At 44.9% G+C, this 20,204-nt stretch overlaps 1 protein-coding gene across 1 annotated transcript in view; it reads right to left on the reverse strand.

Moving 5' to 3' along the window:
- ULK1 (unc-51 like autophagy activating kinase 1) overlaps positions 1 to 20,204 on the reverse strand; it is a 91,127-nt gene that overhangs the window by 54,947 nt on the left and 15,976 nt on the right. Inside the window, 5 exon segments of the mRNA XM_025195649.1 lie at positions 3,285 to 3,386; positions 6,807 to 6,880; positions 8,615 to 8,788; positions 15,813 to 15,849; positions 16,455 to 16,487. Of these exon segments, the coding sequence (XP_025051434.1) occupies positions 3,285 to 3,386; positions 6,807 to 6,880; positions 8,615 to 8,788; positions 15,813 to 15,849; positions 16,455 to 16,487 (420 nt within the window).

The raw sequence follows: 20,204 nt of genomic DNA on the forward strand, positions 1-20,204 counted from the left end.
AGCAGCCGCCAAGGGAAAAGGACAGGCAGCCTCTCTTGCCTGCTCGACTCAGCCAGGGCTGGGGAATGAAGAGGGGCTTCCACAGGATGGATTTGGGACTAACAGGTTTATCCAGACAGTCTACTTCTGCTTTGTACATGGGTTATTTCATGCTCAAGACACGAACCAGGAGGCCTCAGCTGGAGTGTGGGAAGGATGCTATTTTAGGCATGGCCTTAGGATTTATAACATTTGCCCCTTCACCTTTGCCTGGTACAACAGGGTCTGCTGGTGGCACCGCATGAAGTGACAGCCATGTCCCCGCCCTGCTGCTCTGGGCTCCTCCTAGATCAGGGGTGGGCAAAATGCAGCCCACAGGCCAGATGTGACCAGCCAGGCCATTCTATCTGGCCTGCAGGGCCCCTAAAAAATTTAGAAAATTTAAGGCCCATCATGTGGCCCTTAATGGCCTGCCAAAACTCAGCAAGTGGCCCTCCACCCAAAATAATTGGCCACCCCTGTCCTAGATGCACCGAGCCAAGGCCCTGCTCTGTTCAGTCAGTACAGACCAACATATGTGCACCCTGAGGGTCCCCTGTCCCTGCCTGGAGCTGGGTGCAGAGCCAATTATGATCAACTCCATGGCCTTTAGCTGTTGCAGCAAGCCGACAAATTGTGCAAATGAGGCAATAAACCCCATTAACGTTTAACTGGCTTTCCAAACACTTGCAACAGTTGGGCTTCATTCACCTGGAACTGACACACCACAGGAAAAAAGCAGTTTGTGACCTCTGCCTTCAGTGTCAGCAGACATGATCTCACCACGCACATGCACACGGAGGACCCTTTGCTTTCTTCTTGATCAAACCCATTCGGTGGTTAGTGGTGGAACAATTTGGACTCCGTGCTCTGTTTTAAAACAACCCCCCGCAAAAAGAGAGAAACAAGGAAAAAAGAGAGACAGATGTGCAACACCTACCACTTGGCAAATGAGCTATTAGCCAGTCAATACCCTCTCAACTGGGTCTTACCCTCATCTGCCAGACAAATCTGTCCCCTCAGCAGGGAGTAAGGTGATGTCAGCTGCCCCTTATTTTACTACTCGGATCAGGGATCACATAGGAGAAGGGAGATCATAAACTACAAGGTTGTATTCTCCAGTGTACAAGTGAGAGGACACAGACATAACACAGCTCTGGGAAAATCTTCCCGTTAAGGTTTGTGTACGAGAACACACATTTTCTTGCAAAATTTTTCAGGTAATCAGAAATGCACGTCATTGAAAGACAAGAATGCTACCTTATTCTTACGGAGCTCTTTTAAAAAATAAATGAGGTGTCCCAAGGCTGCATAGGTGCTGTGGCTGAAGAAGCTCACTGGGCTAGTGATATCTAAATTAGTCTGTGTGGAGGTTTGAGATGACTTAATGGCAAGCAGGGGCTCAGTTACTTGCAAGAGGAGAAGTGACAGTCCCCTACACATACAGAATTAATGCCTTCCCCTGGTTTCTGTCAATAAATACAAAATTATTTATTTTCATATACCCCAAGTTACATTTCGCCCCCTCCACAATAACCTCTCCCCATTAAGCCAGGATGCGGGCATCGGAAAACACAGAAGAAAGGAGCCAGCAGTTATGAAACATTCACAGATCTTGTAAACCCAAAAGGAAAAATAAAGACAGACACAGGAAGAAAGCTTATTTTAAAATGCAGAACAACGGGGCAGGATGGAAAGCACTGTCAGAGAAGGAGAAATAACCCTGACACCTTGAAAGGAAGATGTGTTCCAGCACCGAGACCAAACCAAAATAAAACACTTTGTTCACTGTCATGCTTGCCCACTCTGCCCTGCAAGATTTCTGACAGGTTTATAATTCACCTTCTCCATCCTGATTACATAACCTGATAAACATCCAAGATCTCACTTGAAACTGTGAAAGCTCTGGATCTAAAGCCCAGAAAATCCAGCAGCTCATAAAACTGAGCTTATCACATCAGAGGCTTTTCTTTCAGTTATCTTATTTCTCAGCAAGTCACTTGTTACAGCGGTTGAGAAAATCTGGTCGTAATGGTCACTTAGTACACAGTCGCCAGAGCTTCAAAAACCAGCCCAAAAAAACTCTGGCCAGAAGAACTGAAGTTTCCAAGTCTGGCACCCCCACTCAGCACTTGACTGGCAGGCAGGAAACTGTGGTTTGACCCTTCTCCCTCCCTGGACTACAGGAGAGGAGATCTCTATAGTGTTCACACACTGGGAACCCTATGAAACAGGAAGCAACCTACCCACTACAGAACAGATGAGCCTTTTCACCAGAAAAGTCAGTTCTGATCATGCTAGAAGGGTTTCAAATGTGCTTTCAAGTCATAGAAAAGGAGTTAAGAAATGAGAGTAATTTGGGGAGTTTAACAAGGAAGCGGATGAGCTCTCAGATTCACAGGGCATGGGAGAGGGAGAAAAGGGGATGAGAGTTTACCATACAGAAAAAAAACCAACTGGTGGTTGGATGAGAAAAAAAAACCTGGAAGCTGAAGTTAAATTCACACTGCAAATAAGCAGACAGTGAGTGTGATGAACCACGGGACCAGTTGCCATTGGATATGGTGGATGTAAAGATTTCAAATGATAAGAGCATCAAGACAGGGCATCGTCCTTAACAATATGCTCCGATTCAACCAGATGTTAAGAACATAAAAGCCAGAAGGGTAATTCTACGGCCTGGGTTACAATGGCTCACAATGGTCTCTAGCCTTAAATGTCCACGAATCTACACAAACGTCTTCTCTAATGAACCTTGATGAATCAGATCACTATTAGCCAAAGCCAAGCTTACTCAGCTACAGTGTGCCATTTCACACCACTATCAAACATCATCCATATTTCCCTTACAACTATGCAATTTTCCTTACTGTCCTTACACCCTGCCCCTCCCCGACAGAAAATTAATCATATGCCAGCAGAGCCACAAAGGGAGCCGTTTTGAAAGAGGGGCTGCACACTGCATTGCATTCAAGGGTCCAACACAACCTTCTGAAACAATGACCTTTTGCAAGAACACAACGCGCTGTACATCTCATCCGTGAGTCTGGAGAAGCAGCAGCCTCTACCACTGTAAAGGATGGAGCAGCCTGCTGTCGTGGGAATTAATGAGCTTATCTCTAGTGCGATGGGCAGATGGATGGGGCAACAGACTGCCTGGGAGCTGGGCTCCTTGCACTCAGTTTTATACATGACAGAAACCTTATAATCAGCGAAGCAGAGAAAACCAGCAGGAGGCTCACCAAGCATTAACAGGAATAACTCACCTGGAAGGGGGCCTTTCCCGTCAGACACTGGTAAATGATGGTTCCTATACTCCAGAGGTCAGCTTTGGCGTCATAGTGTTGAGACATAATGACTTCAGGTGCCTGCATTGGGAGAGAAGAGCTTTGTTTATAAGGACCTGGCCTTCCTCTTGGCAACCACAAGAGAAACAGAAGCCCCTGATATGCCTCCACTTTTTAAAAGCACTGGCCAAGATTTGACAAAAGGAGAGATTAAAAGATTTACCAGGCTGTGATAATATTAGCAGGGAGGTGATTTCATAACTCTAATCTGGGGAACGGAGGCAGAGTTTTATTTCAGGTAGCAAGAAATTCCAACCCCTTTTGTCTGGTGTACGGCAGGCAAAACAGTGCATTCCCTTCTCAGATATTAGATTTCCTGTTGAATCAACTTGCACACAAAGGAGTCCCTTAAGAATAGCTCAGACAGCCCTTTTAAAACCAAGGCAAACACACAGATACTCAAGTCCATATAGCAACTTTACCCCTTGCAACCAAGGCAAACAAAGGATCACGTTGGTCCAGGTAACTTGGGTCATAATCACCTCTGGCGTTTCTTAGCAGTCTAACCCAGCAGGCAGCACATTAGGTATGCCCGATAGCACAGAGTCAAGAAACATGGCTTGGGTTCAAATGCAGGTCTGTGTTTTTAAGTAAAAGAGGTCACACCCCAATTGTGCTTCAGTCAGAGTTCGAGCTCTCCTCACCAGGTTTACAGCAGCTCGCCACAGGCTTGTTCCAGAAGCTACAGAAAGCATGAATTCATAATGATCAAAAAAAGCTGCCAATGCAATGTACTCCCGGGACCGGCAGCAGAAGCAAGTGGCGGGATGGCTAAACCCTACGTTTACCAAACTGGATTTCACCCAAACTCTGCAGGAGCAGGAGATCAGTATTCAAGCCCAGCTATGAACAGAGGCAAAGACTTGTTCCAGCTGGAATGGAAAAAAGAGGGGCTACAAACCAAGGGGGCAGGAGCTGGGCAATGCAGGCTTTGTCCTAGAGGTCACAATACACAGCACTAGACACCAGCAATATGCCTCTCTTTGCATCAGGACTCAAACCCTCTCCTCCTCTCCCTCCAAGTCCACCTTTAAACTAAGAACAGGGCACATTTTCAGTCCAAGAGCGATTTCCAGAGTTCCTTAAAAAGAGAGAAAAAAAATCCAACAGTTCCTTTCCCCACCCTTTTTAATGGGAGCTTAATGTTTGATCTACTTCCAAGAAAGAATGAAAGAAGGAAGGGTAAAAATAGACAATTCAGGACATTCTCTCTCAGCAGGCAAAGGAAGAAAAAGTAGGTACTTCATCCTCATACAGAATATGACCAAATAAACATCTCTCTCAGTATATTTATTTTTCAGCGTGAAGGCAGCCTTGGTTTGGTTTGCATCGAGAGACAGTGAATATTAAACACTGCTGAGCTAAACTACCATGGTGCAGAGCCTAGCTCAGTGCTAGCCTGGAGGCTCAGGCTGTGGGGTTGCAAATAAAGCTTAATGGCATTAGGCACCTCTAGCTCACTGAAATTCAGGGAGGTGAAAATCTCAGCCTAAGTGACCATACCTGGAAGAGCATCAAGTACTGGCTTAGGACAAGTTAAGCACCTGCACCTTGGAGACGGGTCATGGGGCTGGTAAACCTGGTTTTGCCATTTATTTCTGGTGCCCTGTAGTGACTTTTGGAGGGAGGGGTGGGATGGATCAGGTGATTGCACACACACACGGGAAAGGGATTTCTACCTCACATTTCAGCCCGCTGGAGGGTTAATTTGGTTTGCTTGCTTGTTTCATTTCTAAAGTCTTTCTGTTTTGCCATCTAAGCAAATACCCTTCAGGCAGCTGGCTCTGTTTGCAACCAAGGGAAAGGGTAGAAGTGGACAGCAGAAGGAACAGGGTGAACGGTTGACGAGCCGCTGTTTTAGGATTCAGTACTGTGGCAAAATGCACTTTGCAGCATTTGAACTTGCTCCTAAGAGAGTCACTCCCAGCACTGGGCTGGGAACTCCTTTCTCCTTCCACAAGAAGGACCACAAGGGAAGATACCCAGATGTTCTTAACACTGAGTCTCTCCCATTTTCAGGGTATCTGACAACGAGGGAATGATACAGAAAGCCGAAAGAGTTGCGCTAGCTTCTCATATAGCCCTTCTCATTCCCGACCAGCCATGATTCTTGTTGTTAATCCACATCTTCCTCAATAGCATGCCCTAAGCACACAGTAGTTTGTGATCAGGTGCTGCTTTCTACCTCGACTACTTAAGTGCATCTGACGCAGTAGAAATTTCTGCCCAAGATTTGTGGGCAACTGGTTGATTAGCCTTGCTTTATCTCCCACAAAGAAGACACTATTCTTACAGGCAGAGAGGAACATCACACACACACACACCACATCAGAGAGAATGGATCCAGCCGGTCCTGATCTAGCTATAGGGCATGTGTGCCATGCCAGGGCTACATCAAAAAAGCACTACAACTGGAAACAGTATAGAAAACGCTTTAAGAGGCCCAGTAACAGGGGAGGTCTGTCTTTCAAAGGCAGTGCGAATGCCAGTACTAGATAACCCTTGCTCCATGGCATGGGCCCTTTAAAAGGTACCAGGAAACTGGGGTGTGAGAGCTCCCAGACTGGAAGTGGTGTTGGAAGATTAGTTAACACTTGTGGAAAACCTTGCACTACTTTGCCTTAAGGACTAGCACCAGGACCCTTTTTGTATAGGCAGACAAGGCAGAACCCATGTCTCCCAAATACCAGCAGAAGCTCTGGGAAGAATGGCAACACATACTCCTCCTCCTCCATTGTGGCAGAGGTGCCGTTAGCAGGAGAATGGAAGTGAATAAAAAAAGGAGATAGCTTTGGGGGGGGGGAAAAAAAAAAAAAAAATGGTGAGGAGGCCTGCCTAAATTACGCTCAAGAGGGAACTGAAGACAGTGGACCTGCAGGGCCACAACGCCTCATCTCAGGGACAGTTCCCTGCCCCAAGCACTTTATAAAGGCAAAGTCTTGAGGGATGTACCATCATCACTCCTGTGCTTAGCCTTGCACTATTACAAGTCAGCCTGCAGCTGAAGGATCCACGTCCTTCACTGGAAGAGGAAAGCTTCTGCGAGTGGGTAGAAAGCAATATTCTCTTTCGTTTCCTACAATTTACCAACAACTTGTCCGAAACGCAGATTCGAGCAGAGTGTCTTACATATCTGCCATCTGGTTGCTCAAAGAATCATTACCGAGCCATCTCCACGGTTTTATGTACAATGGCAGCTTTTTAAGAATTATGAACTAGAATCTAGATCCCAGAGGGATGTCTGGAAGAAAAGTAGGTATTTCATAGGGAAAAGAAGCAGGCTGTGTGTTTGTGCAAAACTTTGAACATGCAAGCTTCGGTGTAAAACAGCAGATTGTAAACGTCTAAGCAAGTGTCACAAATCCCACACAGAGGCAAAAAAAAAAGAGCTTACTTTTTGCCAGTTTGTGACAAAGCAGTTACCTACCCATGCACACTTACCATGTACATAGGTGAGCCGCACAAAGTTGCTGCCATCATGTTATTCTGCAGGTATCGGGCAAATCCAAAATCAGCTGCGTGTAACAAACAAAAAGAGGTGGCTCAGGTTCAGACAGCAGCCATCGAGAACCCATGTTTCCTATAGCAAAAGTGATGTCTGTTGTCTCAAATATTAGATTTTAACCCATCTTCATCTCAAGAACAAAAAAACAACAACTTTAACTTTACCTCCTAGCTACTTAAATACTTGCTGTAAAAACTTCCACTGAGAGATCCTAAGTACAAGTCAGACCAAACAGTGGGCTGGTAAAATTTAGACTGAGACGACCATGCCTGAACCAAGAGGTAGGACTTGATAGCCTCTTTGGGTCCTGGTCTAGCCCTGTCTTTCTTTGATTCAGGTCAGAAATAAAGTCAATAATACAAAGCTAAAAAAAATAAAAATAAAAATATCTGTATTAAAAGAAATCAATCCCAATTCATCCAGAGATATCTTCAGTCTCCATTTGTCTCATGTCCATAATTCAACCCTCAGTCCTTTATCAAGTGAAAGAGAGGATGGTAGGGTCTAGATCCACAGCGGGTGGAAATTAGTGATGCTCTACCTACTTCAAGGATATTATCCAATCTACGCTAGCTGTGAATAACACTGGAGCTGCCAATGCCAGGAAGGTTCACCCAGGAAGGTTCAGCAGAGATCAAAAGCTTTTCTTTTGTTTTCTACTGCCTCCTCAACTTCTAATTTGGCAAACTCGTAGCTATGATTCACTCCAGAGTTACACACGTCAAAAGACACCTTCCACCCATCATATCCTCATTTCTGGAATATGCTTGATCCAAACGGTTTCGTTAGAACAGCTGCAACAGTATCGTCACTGATGCCAAAAAGAAAGCCGAGCCATAACTTCACCTGGTTGCTAGAAAAGCCAGGGGCTACGAATGCCGAAAGGATTACATCTGCAGGTTACTCAGTGTCTGATCATATGACACTTAGAGGTTCTCTCAAGGTTACCAGATATTTCAGGCAAGACAGTTATTTGACACTGCTGTTTATGCCATCATCTGTCATTATTAGATTATTATGGTTAGCCATTCCTCCTCCTGGACCATCCACCATCCTTAGGGAAGGCGGAGGGGTGGTTAGACAGCATGTTAAGTATGTAGGGTGTAGCTAGAGCTCCACTTCAGACAGCCCTCCCTTTTTTTGTCCCTGGTGAGCACTAGACACTTCCACTTTCCGTCCACCACCAAATACCACTGAATTCTTCCACTACAGCTGAACAGCAGGAAAATATCAAACAAGCTTTCCTCCTGAACCTTGTTTCTCAGCCAAAAGCCACAAAACACATTCCCCACAAGACAGATGAAGCCGAGAACTGCATTGTTTAACTGGTGTCAGAGCCAACTTGTAAACTGTACTCTAATGAGATAGATACCCGTGAATAAAGGAAGTGATTATACAGCTCTTACTTCAAAAGGGACCTGGGGGAACATGCTGGGTTCACTGACAGTCATAGGAGACCAAAATGCTCTACCTGTCCCAGCTCAGCTACCAGTGTGTCAGCTCAGTTTTAGAAGGCAAGACAAACTCATATCACTGCCAGCCTGGCAAGGGCTAAAATTAAATACCAATTACAACCATGTTATTTCTGACATCTCTCTTGATAGCAAATGGAGCAAAGCTCCCTGCTCCTTTTGTTGCTGCTTATCCAGTTCCAGCAATACAGCTTGGGATGGCAAACAGCTGATCTCAATCATCCCCCAGCAAAAACCATTCTTTAAAGCAAGACTCAAGGAAAGGCTCTTACCAATCTTTATGCGAATGTTGTTTGGATTTGACTTCCTGCCTCCAGCATAAGAAAGGAGAATATTCTGCGGCTTCAGGTCCCGGTGGATGATACCTTTGCTGTGTAGCATTTTCATGGCACCTGCTATCTGCTGGAGAAAGAGTCTGATGGTGTCTTCGCTCAGCGTCCGCATAGCTAGAAGGAATAAAACAAGCACAACTGTAATGCCAGCTGTCACTAAGGAAGCCCGAAGGCAGCTTCTCTACCAAGCCTGACAGTAGTAACACATGGTCTTGCACTTTCACCAGCAGATGTGGCTTTTCTTCACCTACTTGATGAGCAGCTCTTGAACTACCACTCTAGCTCGGATGTGCGCTCCTCCACAGCAAAGATGTTGCGAAAAACTGCAGGCCCAGCGCTCAGATGAGAAATCAACATAGGATCATTGACTTCCAAAGCAATGCAAAGGGCTTAGGCAGTACAGTGCCAATTTACACCACAAGAAGGTCTGGCTCCTTGACGGTAAGAAGGACAAGAGGGAATAAATAGACCTTGTCAACAAAGATTAAAAAAAAAAGGAAAATAAATAAAATTCAGTAGACAGGTATACTGCCAACTGGATCCTCTGGGGAGTCAGCCTTGGCTTTCTGAGAACTTCTGAGGTTAAAACAAAAAAAGTACAGATCAAATACGTTTGACAGGCCCCCACCTGCAACAAGGTTGGTACAAATTCACGCCGTCTATTTTAAGAACCATTCGGCGTGCATCTCTCCCTCCTCCCCCCACCCAGAAGCACATCTGTAAGGCATAAATTGTCAAGTTCAGAACAAGCCCCAGTATCAATAATGTTTCTGGCTTGGCCGGACACTGAATGTTCATGGACAAGTAAGGTTCAAAGAAATCCATTTCACTTGAATAAAACCATATCCCTCTTCCATGCCCCTGTAATTACTAGGGCCTTTGTTGTTCCAGCTGTTCTCTACAAAAAGGCCTTGAACTATGCTGGCAGGAGCATCAAAATACTGCTCTACCTTGTCAGCCAGAGGGGAGGAATCCTTATGAAAACACAGACGAGGTCATGGGCAGCTTTAGCATAACACAGGAAATTAAAGATTTAATTTTAAAAATATGCGTATGGGAAATAGTAAGAGATACATGTTGATTAGACAGTGCTGAGTGCAGAAAACAAGCTCCAGTCACTGCCAAATCCCACCCTTTTAGAAGGGGCACCCAGGGCTAGCAGAGGTAGGAGGTCAGTCAAACACCGGCAGATCCTTTGTCCACATATATACATGACAAGTGCATGCGCCCGTACAGTCCTTTTTCTCTGTACTCCCTCCCCACACTGGGCCTTTTTCTGCCAAGCTGGAACTCTACTACAAGTCTCTTGTTTTTGAAGGAGAGAGCTGGTGAAGGTCAATAGACTCATTTTAAAAAAAGGCATTTCAATTCAGGCGCTCCCCTAGAAGCGTCTTCCATAAAGAGCATGGTCTCATCTTCAACAAGGCCCCTCAGACCTATTAAAGGGCTGCTAGGATGCATCAGGGTAACGATTCTCCACTTCAATGCAACAACATTCTCCTATAATCAGCTAAGGGTCAAGGCTTGGTCAAGCTCTCCTCTTAAATCATTCCTCCTGAAGGCGACATCAGGGGTTTTTAGGACTCCCATCCCCATAGTATTTGAGTGCCTCTGAAACTACTGTATTCATTCTTGCAACAAAAAGGTAGAAAGTGCAATTATCCTCGTTTTACAAATGAAGAGGCCCACCAAGACTACGTGATGTAACCATGGTCACAGACCATGTTCATGGTGGAACAGGACTCTTTCTTCCACACACTTGGTGAAACTGGAATACCTGGATAACACGTCTCCAGCCAGAGCATCACATCATCTGAACATGCAACACTGGCCCCAACTATATTACACAGTTCCAGAGCAGATTTCTCACTTACTTTTTAAAAGAGGATTAGCCCCACTGAACACAGAGCAGGCTCTCTCTCATATATACATCTCATACATATTTTTTCAGTGTAGAGTCCGCTGTCTCATTATGTCCCAAACAAAATGAAAAAAAAGCAGGGCTCTAAGCTTGGCAGTACTTACGCTGCCTAGCTAGCTGGCAACAGCAGATTCCTTTGGCTAAATACACATTGCCTCTAGCAGTTAAACCATTTCATTCAGGTCTTGCTCTGTCCTGCCTTATATAATATCTTCAAGGCATCACCCTCTCTCCCCTACTTCCATACAATTAAGTGTCAAACACATTCACCACTACTTTCCCTAACAAATTAAGGATTTGTAACCTGAAGCAGCTCTTCTATTCCTTTATGCTCAAGAGAGATGGATGCAGGGACTGAGGAACTGTAGCCATAAGACATAGGGGAATTTGAGGTTTCATATCTGCGCCAAGTCCTTATGCTTGAGAAGATACCATCTTCCAAACGTGAACAGAACGCAAATCAATGCAAAGTCTGCTGTAGCTTAGCAAAGATATGAAGCTGCAGCAGGGTAGAATGAATACAAGATGGAGATATGCTGGACAGATGTTGCTATTCTTGCAGCCCTTATAAAACTCAAGAATCAAGCGAGGTTCATGCTACAGCTGATGTTACTTGGGAAAGCTAGAAGTAGCAAGAAGAGGAGTTATGTCCCTCTCCTCACTCCACAGACAGATATGCAACACAGGAGAAGCTCTGCTCTGTCTCATCACTCAACCCCATCGTACTAATAGCCTGAAAAAGCAGGCTCTCAAAGCCAGGCATCTCTGAGAGATGAGTAGAGGCGTAGAGATCCCTCTTGCCCTTTTTCCATCCCTCCCTCATGCGTCCCCTTCTAGAAAGATAGCCCAAACCCCTATTAAACCACAAGCAGTGACAACAGCCAGTCCAAGTCCCAGACTGCACATCAAGCTCCTAGGTTTAGTCCATATATCAGTAGTAGCTGAACAAGCTTTTCTTGCCTTGGCCTACTAAGTCAGGAAAAGCAGGACTGTCGATATCTCAGACGAGTCTGTAAAGACGGCGATATCCTGAGGCTGGCCAGTGAAAGGTATATGGGTGAGCAGACTATAAAGGGCCGGAGGAATAGGATACAGCAGAGCAGAACCATTCAGTTCATGGGCCACTCAGGCATAGCGTGTAGAATAAGCCAATGTACCGCTTCTCTGCTGTTCTAGCCTCATCTGATGCATGAGCCTCATGCCAGCATCCTTATAAAATAAAAAAGGGAGGTAGCTCATTTTCACCATGGCAGAACCAGCAAGATGAAAAACTCAGTGGCTGTGGGTCATCCTGTCACCTGAGCATCTGGAGCCAGTGACACATGCTCGCAGAGAACACGATTTCACAAGCCTTACTCAGTCCTTACTAAGAAGTAATTATATCCTTGTGTTTATTTTCATGGGTTCTACTTCAATGACAAGGCACTCTGCTTACAGCCTCGGGGACTGCTAGACAGGCCGGTACACCAGAGCAAATATTTATGACAGGACAGTTTGAGGTCTTCAAGGCCAGGTGTGGAGGGGGAAGGGGGACAAAAAAGCAGCCTGATCAGCATTATGGGGACATGGGATGAATGTTTTACCTGTCAAGAGGCTGCACATATAGGGCTGGGATCAGCTGATCTGATCTGAGGGTCAGTATATTTGAGTACAGACCAACTGATCTGTGACTTGGCAACATTTTGGAAAGGACAACAAGGATGGAGGAAAAAAAAAAAACAACATCTCATCTTACCCATGAGTGTCAACTGAGTCTACCCTCCATAGGCATCTGACCCAAATCTCACTAACATAAGTTAAGACTCAGTGGACTGTGGATCAGACCCCATAACACCATTAAATTCCAGCTGAGAACCTCTTCAAAAGTCCAGTATAAAAAGATTTTTATACACACAGGCCTTGTACACCCCAAACTTGTACTACATATGCAATGAATCCTGTTCAGGGCATTTTTGGATAGAGAGCACAGGGGAGGGAAAAAAAAAAAAAGTGCAGAAACAGCTCACGTCCATTTGCAAAGGGGTGCCCAAAAGTGCAGAAAACACTTTCTTGCTTTTCTGACTTCTGAGAATTCACTCGACTGCTGGGAGCTATTACAATTTCATTTTACCCACAGGGCTAGAAATGCCATGGTCAATCAATCCAAAAAACACGTTATCTGATGAGAAACTCTTTTCACAATGGCAGCCACTCTGAGAAGCAACTTTTTAAAGCCAAACAATGCAGTTTAAAAACTGTGCCCAAAGGCCTATGGCAGTGCTTAAAACTGGAAGGGACCATTTTTGATTAGCTACTCTGGCTACCTGAACAAAGGACACAGGACTTCATCTTGCTATTCCTGTTCAGAGTAGGCCAATAACTTGTGTGACACTTTCCCATTGCTCCATGAACCCACCAGACAAGGCAAAGGTCTGCCCTACTCTCAGTTCAAATGTGTGGCATGAGATGAACTGCAAGCGAAGATGAAGGCAATGCATAATCATTCAACAAAAGGAAAGATCAATTCGGCAAATCATACCAATTACATAGAACTATAGCCACCAAGGGGAGACACGTGCAAGAGATACTGCTGAATATGTACAGGAAAAAGAAAAACAAAACCCCCCATGCTATGATGAAACACATGGTCTCCCACTTCACGATGGGATGGACAAAGAATTTCTTTTGATTCAATGCAGAATTAGAAGATCATCTATCGCTTGTAATTACAAGGCAGATGGGATCAGGAGGCTTAAGAGTATTCTGCCTTTGATAAGCATGAGATTTGCATGTCTAACTCATACTGGCATTAAGAAGAAATTGCCTGAAGTCCCCATGAATTGATGAGAAAGTCAATGCTACACTTAAAGACTGCAATGCAGCCATCAGAATAAGTGAAACAGCCAAGTGTCACCTTGGTGTCCAAGGGAATTCAAGCTACAGATCAGAGGCTGGCTTTGAATCTTGCACCCTAGTGAAATGCACTGGAAGAAATATAGACTTAATAAAATGAGCTTTTAAAGACAAATTGTCATCAAAAGGACACTAAAAAGCCTGCATGCAAGGAAAGGTGGCTGCATCCAGACAAGACCGGGACACCTGGCTGACCAAAAACAACAACCAGACAGGAAGGTCCAGCCAGGATCCACATAAGAAGTATTCACAGCATCACTGAGCCAGAGATGACCGTTCTACATCTCCTTTCTGTGCTGGCTAAGTCAATTTGCAAGGCTGTTGAAGGTCACACATCCAATTAAGCCAAGGTGCTTGGGAAATGCTGGCCTTAGCATACTTGAGCACTTGTAAAAATCCCTACCCACCAGCCGAGGTTTCCAGCATGCCTCTTTGATGGGGCCAACAAAACGGGCAGAAGCTTGCAACTGTGTGCAAAACATCTTCCAGCTCTGCAGGCAAGCAAATCTTGGCACTGCACCTTGACAAACATTTTCATGGATTTGGAGGCCCTTTCCTCCCCCCCGCCCAAAATAAATAAATACAAATAAAAATCACACTGCCTTTTCTCAACTGCCCTCCCACTACCCACATTCAAATAGTTACCCATGGTCTGTCTTGTTAAACTGTTGCAATGCCCTCAGTGAAACTTAATGATGGCTATTTCTATAGTGCTTCATTACTAAAACTTCAAATTGGAGTCATTACACAAAAACTCCGAGCACAAGACATTAATTATAAATTCATGTTCCATTAAGAGCCCAACATTACCTAATGGATGCAAAAGTGCCATCAAAGAACTAGTATAAAGCCTGCAGAAGAGTTAAAATGCAAATCTAGGTCAGCTCTGACTCGCACATCTCTACAAAGCATACAGAAAAAGCAAAGTGATCTTTCCAATTTCTCCAGCTATCCAAACCCTTCCCACAGTCTAAGATGTGCAGTGAAATACCATTTCTTATCTCATGTGAATGGAGGGGAGTGTATTAGCCTCAATCCTGAACTAATTATTCCTGGGATAGTAACATTAGCTCCAGGGCAAATGTGAATTTTGCTTTAAAATCATGCAATTTCCAGTCACCGTCTCACTAAAATAAGACCCAACCACTGGAATATTTTTAAATCTTCTCTCACGATACTAACAACAAATGCAAAAGACTCCCTGGATTAGCTGAGTTTATTAAATCATGGTCCACAAGCCACACAGGAAATGGAGATGAATAAATAAGACGAGACTTGTACTCTTTTACTTAGCATGAGAAAGAAAAACTAGCTCCTTTACCAGGAAGAAGAAAAAAAAAAGGCTACCAACCAATGGGAACTAAGGTTTAAATCTTAGAGGGGTTCTGGAGGAGTCCAGCAAAGCTGCCAGCCCAGAGTCCGGATGATACTTTCTCTCCTTCTCGCCCCGAGCAGTCACGCATCTGCCTCCTCTGCTCTCGCCGTTCTAAGGAATCGCGTGTCTGCCTCCGAAGGAGGCTCAAGTTCATCCAGGCCTGGATCCTGTAGTCTGTGGGCTTTGGATCGACAGGGCAGCAGGCAGGACTAGTTCCTTTGCCCCAGCATCCCAAGTTATGCCGAGATGCCTGATCAGCCATTTGCCTGTCGAAGTCACCCCACGAAAGAAGAGGACACTCACAAACCTCTTCTCCAAAAGCGAATTAACAAACAGGCCACAGACACCTGACTGTCAAATTGCATTTTACAGCAGTTTTTGAACTGCTGCAGCTATCGCCATCCCTCAGCAGTGAAGACACTCTGTATAGATTTCATACAATGCTCTTAACTTCCCACCCAGTGCTAGAGGAGAGGAAGTGGTTCAGTACCGCACTTAAGAAGCCACCGTGTTTTACCTAATCTTGTTTTAGGGGGTGGGGGAAAGAATGGCCAAACATCCTTTGAGATCCTTTAGGCTACATAACACACAAGACATCAATATGGATAAACCCACATTCAGATAAATTCAGCCTAAATCTGCAAGATCAGGGTAATTAAAGCAGATATCAACTGCTGACAGCAGGCCAATCCCCTCTGTCATTATTAGGCTAAACTCCAGGGATCAGGTTAGCTTTTACAGCTGCAGGTTCTCTTAAGTATTTGCAAAGAGTTATCAATGGAGAAACCTCCGGCTAAGTGGCAAGAGGAGCAATGCTGCTGGTTTTTTTGGTTGAGGGGCGAGGCACAGATCTACTGCCTTAGATCTTCCACTACCAACCCTACTGGGTAAAAACGTATTATACGTTTCCCTCCGGGTTCACATGATGCCCTTGCCATTGGTCTACTTACTGTGCAGGTAGTCAGCCAGGTCCCCACCATTGCAGTACTGTCAACAGAAGAAAACACAGTGAATAGTGGACTAAGCAAAGTGTTATTAAACCGAGCAGGCACAAGTAAATAAGATGGAACCCCATAGGGAGGCTTACAGTTTAATATGCACCTTTGCTATTCTAGACATACGAATAAAATGGAACAAAAATTATAGGTTTCTGGAAAAAAAAAAATTCAGAGCTTGAAATAACAGCATTGTATGGAACCAGGAAAAGCAGCTGGGACTGACTATGGATAAATATTTAAAGCTCCCTGTATAATGTTTCCTATTGCTAGGGAAGAGGCAAATGTGATCTCAGTTTGAAGGGAGCACAGAATATATACAAGGTTTGGCAGCCACGCAACTATGATGTGTGCAAAAGTTGTTCTTTCCACATGACACTTTATAACTGAACAGTAGCTAGTATCATACGCTGCCCTTCAAGTTTCCCAGTCAACCCTGAGAGCTAAAAGAGACCCGCTCACAGTACATAGAGGTATGGAAGAAAGTTGAACATGTGAGCTTCTTTGAGCTGTCTTCACCCCCACCTTTACAGTCTCCACAAAAACAGAAACGCCTCCCTCAGTAAAGAGTTCATCTGCTTTACTACAATGACTCACCTCCATAACCAAATAGACAGAGTTTGCCAGTTCCTAAGAAAGGAGAGAGAAAAAACAAGAACATTTAAGCATGGGAAGAAAATAAAGAAAAAAACCCCATTGTGCAACTGAAAAGAAAAGAGGTCATTTTTTTCCTGTATTGGGGTAAAACCACATCCTTGCAACAATGCTCTCAAAATAGGCAGGAGAAAAGTATCATTTCTTGCAATGATGTCAAAAGGATTAATTTGTGAAGGGCTTTGAAGAAGAAGTGCTATGGACTTGTGAAGGATTTCATACGAAGTTGAGCCCGTTTTCCATTCCAGAGCGCTCCTGTTGAACAAAGCAATTAACTCTTTCCTTGCGGCTTACGTCTTTGTATTACTTTAGGGCTCTGGCAGATGACTAGTGGTATGCAGGGCAGACACTGGCACGCTAGTTTGAACTTCTAATCGTTTCCACATTAGCACGGCCCCTAAAGGCTTGAGAATAGCTATGCCCTTAAAAGCAGCACCTGCGTGAAAGGAGGGGGAAGGAACATACGGCACATACATGGATCAGACGTGCGGGGACGACAGACAACATTGGGGGCGGCATGCCAAGCCACCCCTGCTCAGTGGTGTGTTGGGGGGAGTTTGGGATAGCTCATTAAGGAGACTCAAGACTGCCCTCAAAGCCCGAGTTATTTGGATGTGTTAGTTATATACATTAGTCTTGTGGGATTCTGACTGGAGACATTTCCAATCCTACTAGGTGGAATTAAAAAGGGAAAAAAAAAAAAAAAAGTCAAGGGGTCCCATGAGCAGCTAAAGAATTGGTCCCATAGCAGGTAGCCACAATCCAGACAGGATGCTGGGCCGTGCTTCATTCCAACAATACCGCAGCTCAGGAAGCACGGGCACATAGGAAGTCAGCACATCCCAGGAGACTGAGGGCGTTCAGCCTCTATTTTGAGGTCTCGTATACAAATAAAGCACCTATGCATCTGATCTCACATCTTGCTGTGTTTATATAGCCGCAGCGTTCAATTCTGTGCTTTGGTTTCCCAGGGTTTCTTAAGTCCCCATCCCCCATTTCTAAACAACTAGGAATATAAAATATTTTAAGCACCAAACAAATTCAAGAGCATGCTGTCGACATGTGGCACTTCTCAACAGCCAGCTCTTGTACCCAACCCCACACCAAGGGCTGTTCTCTGCACGTCTGCCCCGTGCTCTGCTCTGTCTGACGGTCCCCAGCTGCGACCATCGTGCGCCGAGCCTTACATACTGCCTATTAAGCACAGCATCTCATGGAGCAGTGCCAGGAACGGGGAGGGCTGTGCAGCGGAGCGTGAAAGGAGACGCTATACGCACAACAGTTCTGCAATACCGGCTTCTCATGGCAAACAGCATGGAAACTTTACCATCTCAATGGTACCATCTTCTGGCCTCCTTGCCAAAGCAATGGGCAGACCAGAACTGTGTGGGGAAGCACAGGACAGAGCAGAACCCCAATACTAATACTAATACAGAACAAGTATTTGGTATTGACTGAAGCATAGGTTGCTCTGATCTAAGATTTGCACTCGTTAGTGTAGCATAGAGGTTCAGATGTCACAGAATGGGTTATGTGGCCTCCAGGAGAGGAAGGATATCCCACTAAAGGTGACACCTTTGTAATAACAATTCTGCGCTGACATGAGTGACTGACTGGACCATCTCACCCTCTAGGATACTGAAGGCCCTACTTAAGGTCTTTACCACAGCTCCACCAGGTGAAAAGCCAGGCAAGCCGGTAAAACTGATTGGTGGCTTCTCTACAGCGCTTATGGTCTACGATTATGATGCAACAAGACTCAGCTGGGACTAAGGCAAGGTAACTAGGAGAGGGTTTGCAAAAATGAGTAGGCAATAGTTTTCAGTTTCCAAAAGCAGCTCTATTCCAAGCTCTGGGCACCTGGCTAAAAGGTACCAAATCCACACCCCCAAAATGATAGCTCTAAGCAGTCCCTCGCCTGATCTCGTTTTAGCCCTTCCTACTCAAAAAGGACTTTATAACCTGTCCAAGTCTGTGTTAAATTAACTCCTTCGTCAATACTTTGCTCACCCCCACCCAACAGTTCTTGCAGCTAGTTCAGTTGAGACATGTAGTGGAGAATATCTTTAGGGTTTCAAGATATAGATGTAGTTCTGTTGATATTTAACTACCTGGCACGCTGAAGGAGCCAAGGTGCTGATGTATGCAAAGTAACAACAGTGCATTAAAAAGTGATGCAAATGATCAACGGCCTGACAGCCTACATGCAAATCATTTCCCTAGTTCAAAGTGCTCCCCAAGCCCAGGGGCCAGCAGTTTGAGGCTTGTACAGCAGCTCCTGCTACCAGCTCAAGCAGGTTTCTGTGATACTTTGCACCAAAGCAGCTTGTATTTCCACGTACGGTAAGAACTACAGATCAGGCTAGGTTCAATTTCTGCATCTCAAAGAAGCGTGTGTGAGCTAACCCGCTTCCGCACACTGCTCAAAGGAAGTAGAAGCAATGTTTGAGCCCAACGTGCAGGGCTCCGAATCAGGTGGGATGAGAAACGATTCCCAGCGTATGTGACTAGCGACAAGACATTCAGGGACAATTTTCAAGGGTTATGAAAACCCAGCAACTCCCACTGAATTGACTTGAAGTGGAAGATCTCAGGCCTTCTAAACATAACAAGGCCTTCAAACCTTTCTAAGCTTTGTGGTACATCAAGCACTACAGCAATTGCTGCTCGTGGAGACATGCGTGAGCTAGCTCTGGGCCTGCCATGACCAGTGCAGAGTGGGAGCAGGAAGCTTAATAAAGGCAGCCTCTTGTGCCTAGCTTCACAGGTGGGTTTTGCAGCCCACAGCAATCCAAGTGCTGCCACAGCTGCACTGCTAGCAATGCCCAAACTGGCCAGTTTAAAGCAGGTTTAGGTAGGTCTAGACAAGCTGCAATGAATATACTGGAGATAGACACTCGGTTTTCATGCCTGTGTGTGCTCATATGGTTAGCAGGGTTTGGAGAGACTGAATTCATTATTACAGAAACAGCTTCTTCCACTGGAGGACTGATCTTATGCAAATTAAGATAAGACCACTGCAAGACGGGAACGAGCGAGCGGGTACTGTACAGTTTAGCTGGTTTTCCATCTTAATTTATGTTGAGGCTTGTAGAAATGGGATATAATATATAGTAAGAGGTCATTTGCTTTTGGTTTTTAAGACAAACATATACAACTTAATTCCAAATTACTCAAATGCTTCAGGGATTGGTTCCCTATAAGTACCAGGATAGCGAGAACAGAGACAAACCGTTCAGCTTCTCTAACAAACAAGTGATTTTTATGCTTTTAGCATGCCAGCCTAACAACGAGGCAAGAGAGAAAGCCCTGTAAGTCCCCTCTAAGCCAGCAGTTGTCAGTTCAAAGCTCATTAGAAAGCAACGTGGCACTTCTGCCATAGATCAGCTTTGATGGAAAAGCCCACAAAGGTTGTGTGCAACACAACATCAGCTGCTGTGGCATATGAAGTGGTCTCTCCAAAGATGTAGGTACAAAAATCTGAAAAAATGTTTAAGAATTGATGGAGAGCAGCTGTTTTGTAGTTGCACCAAGCGTGGCGTTATGCAATAAAGTGAGTGGCTCTGAGAGCAGCTTTGCAGTTACAACTTTGTTACCAAGAATGAGGAAAGAGGCTCTTATCTTCCTGTCTTCCCACTCTTAGCTTCCTAACCCAACTCTAACTACACCAGCAGATTCAGGGTATCCTGCTGA

This window comes from Alligator sinensis, unplaced genomic scaffold, assembly GCF_000455745.1.
Source record: "Alligator sinensis unplaced genomic scaffold, ASM45574v1 scaffold628_1, whole genome shotgun sequence".
Taxonomy (NCBI): domain Eukaryota; kingdom Metazoa; phylum Chordata; order Crocodylia; family Alligatoridae; genus Alligator; species Alligator sinensis.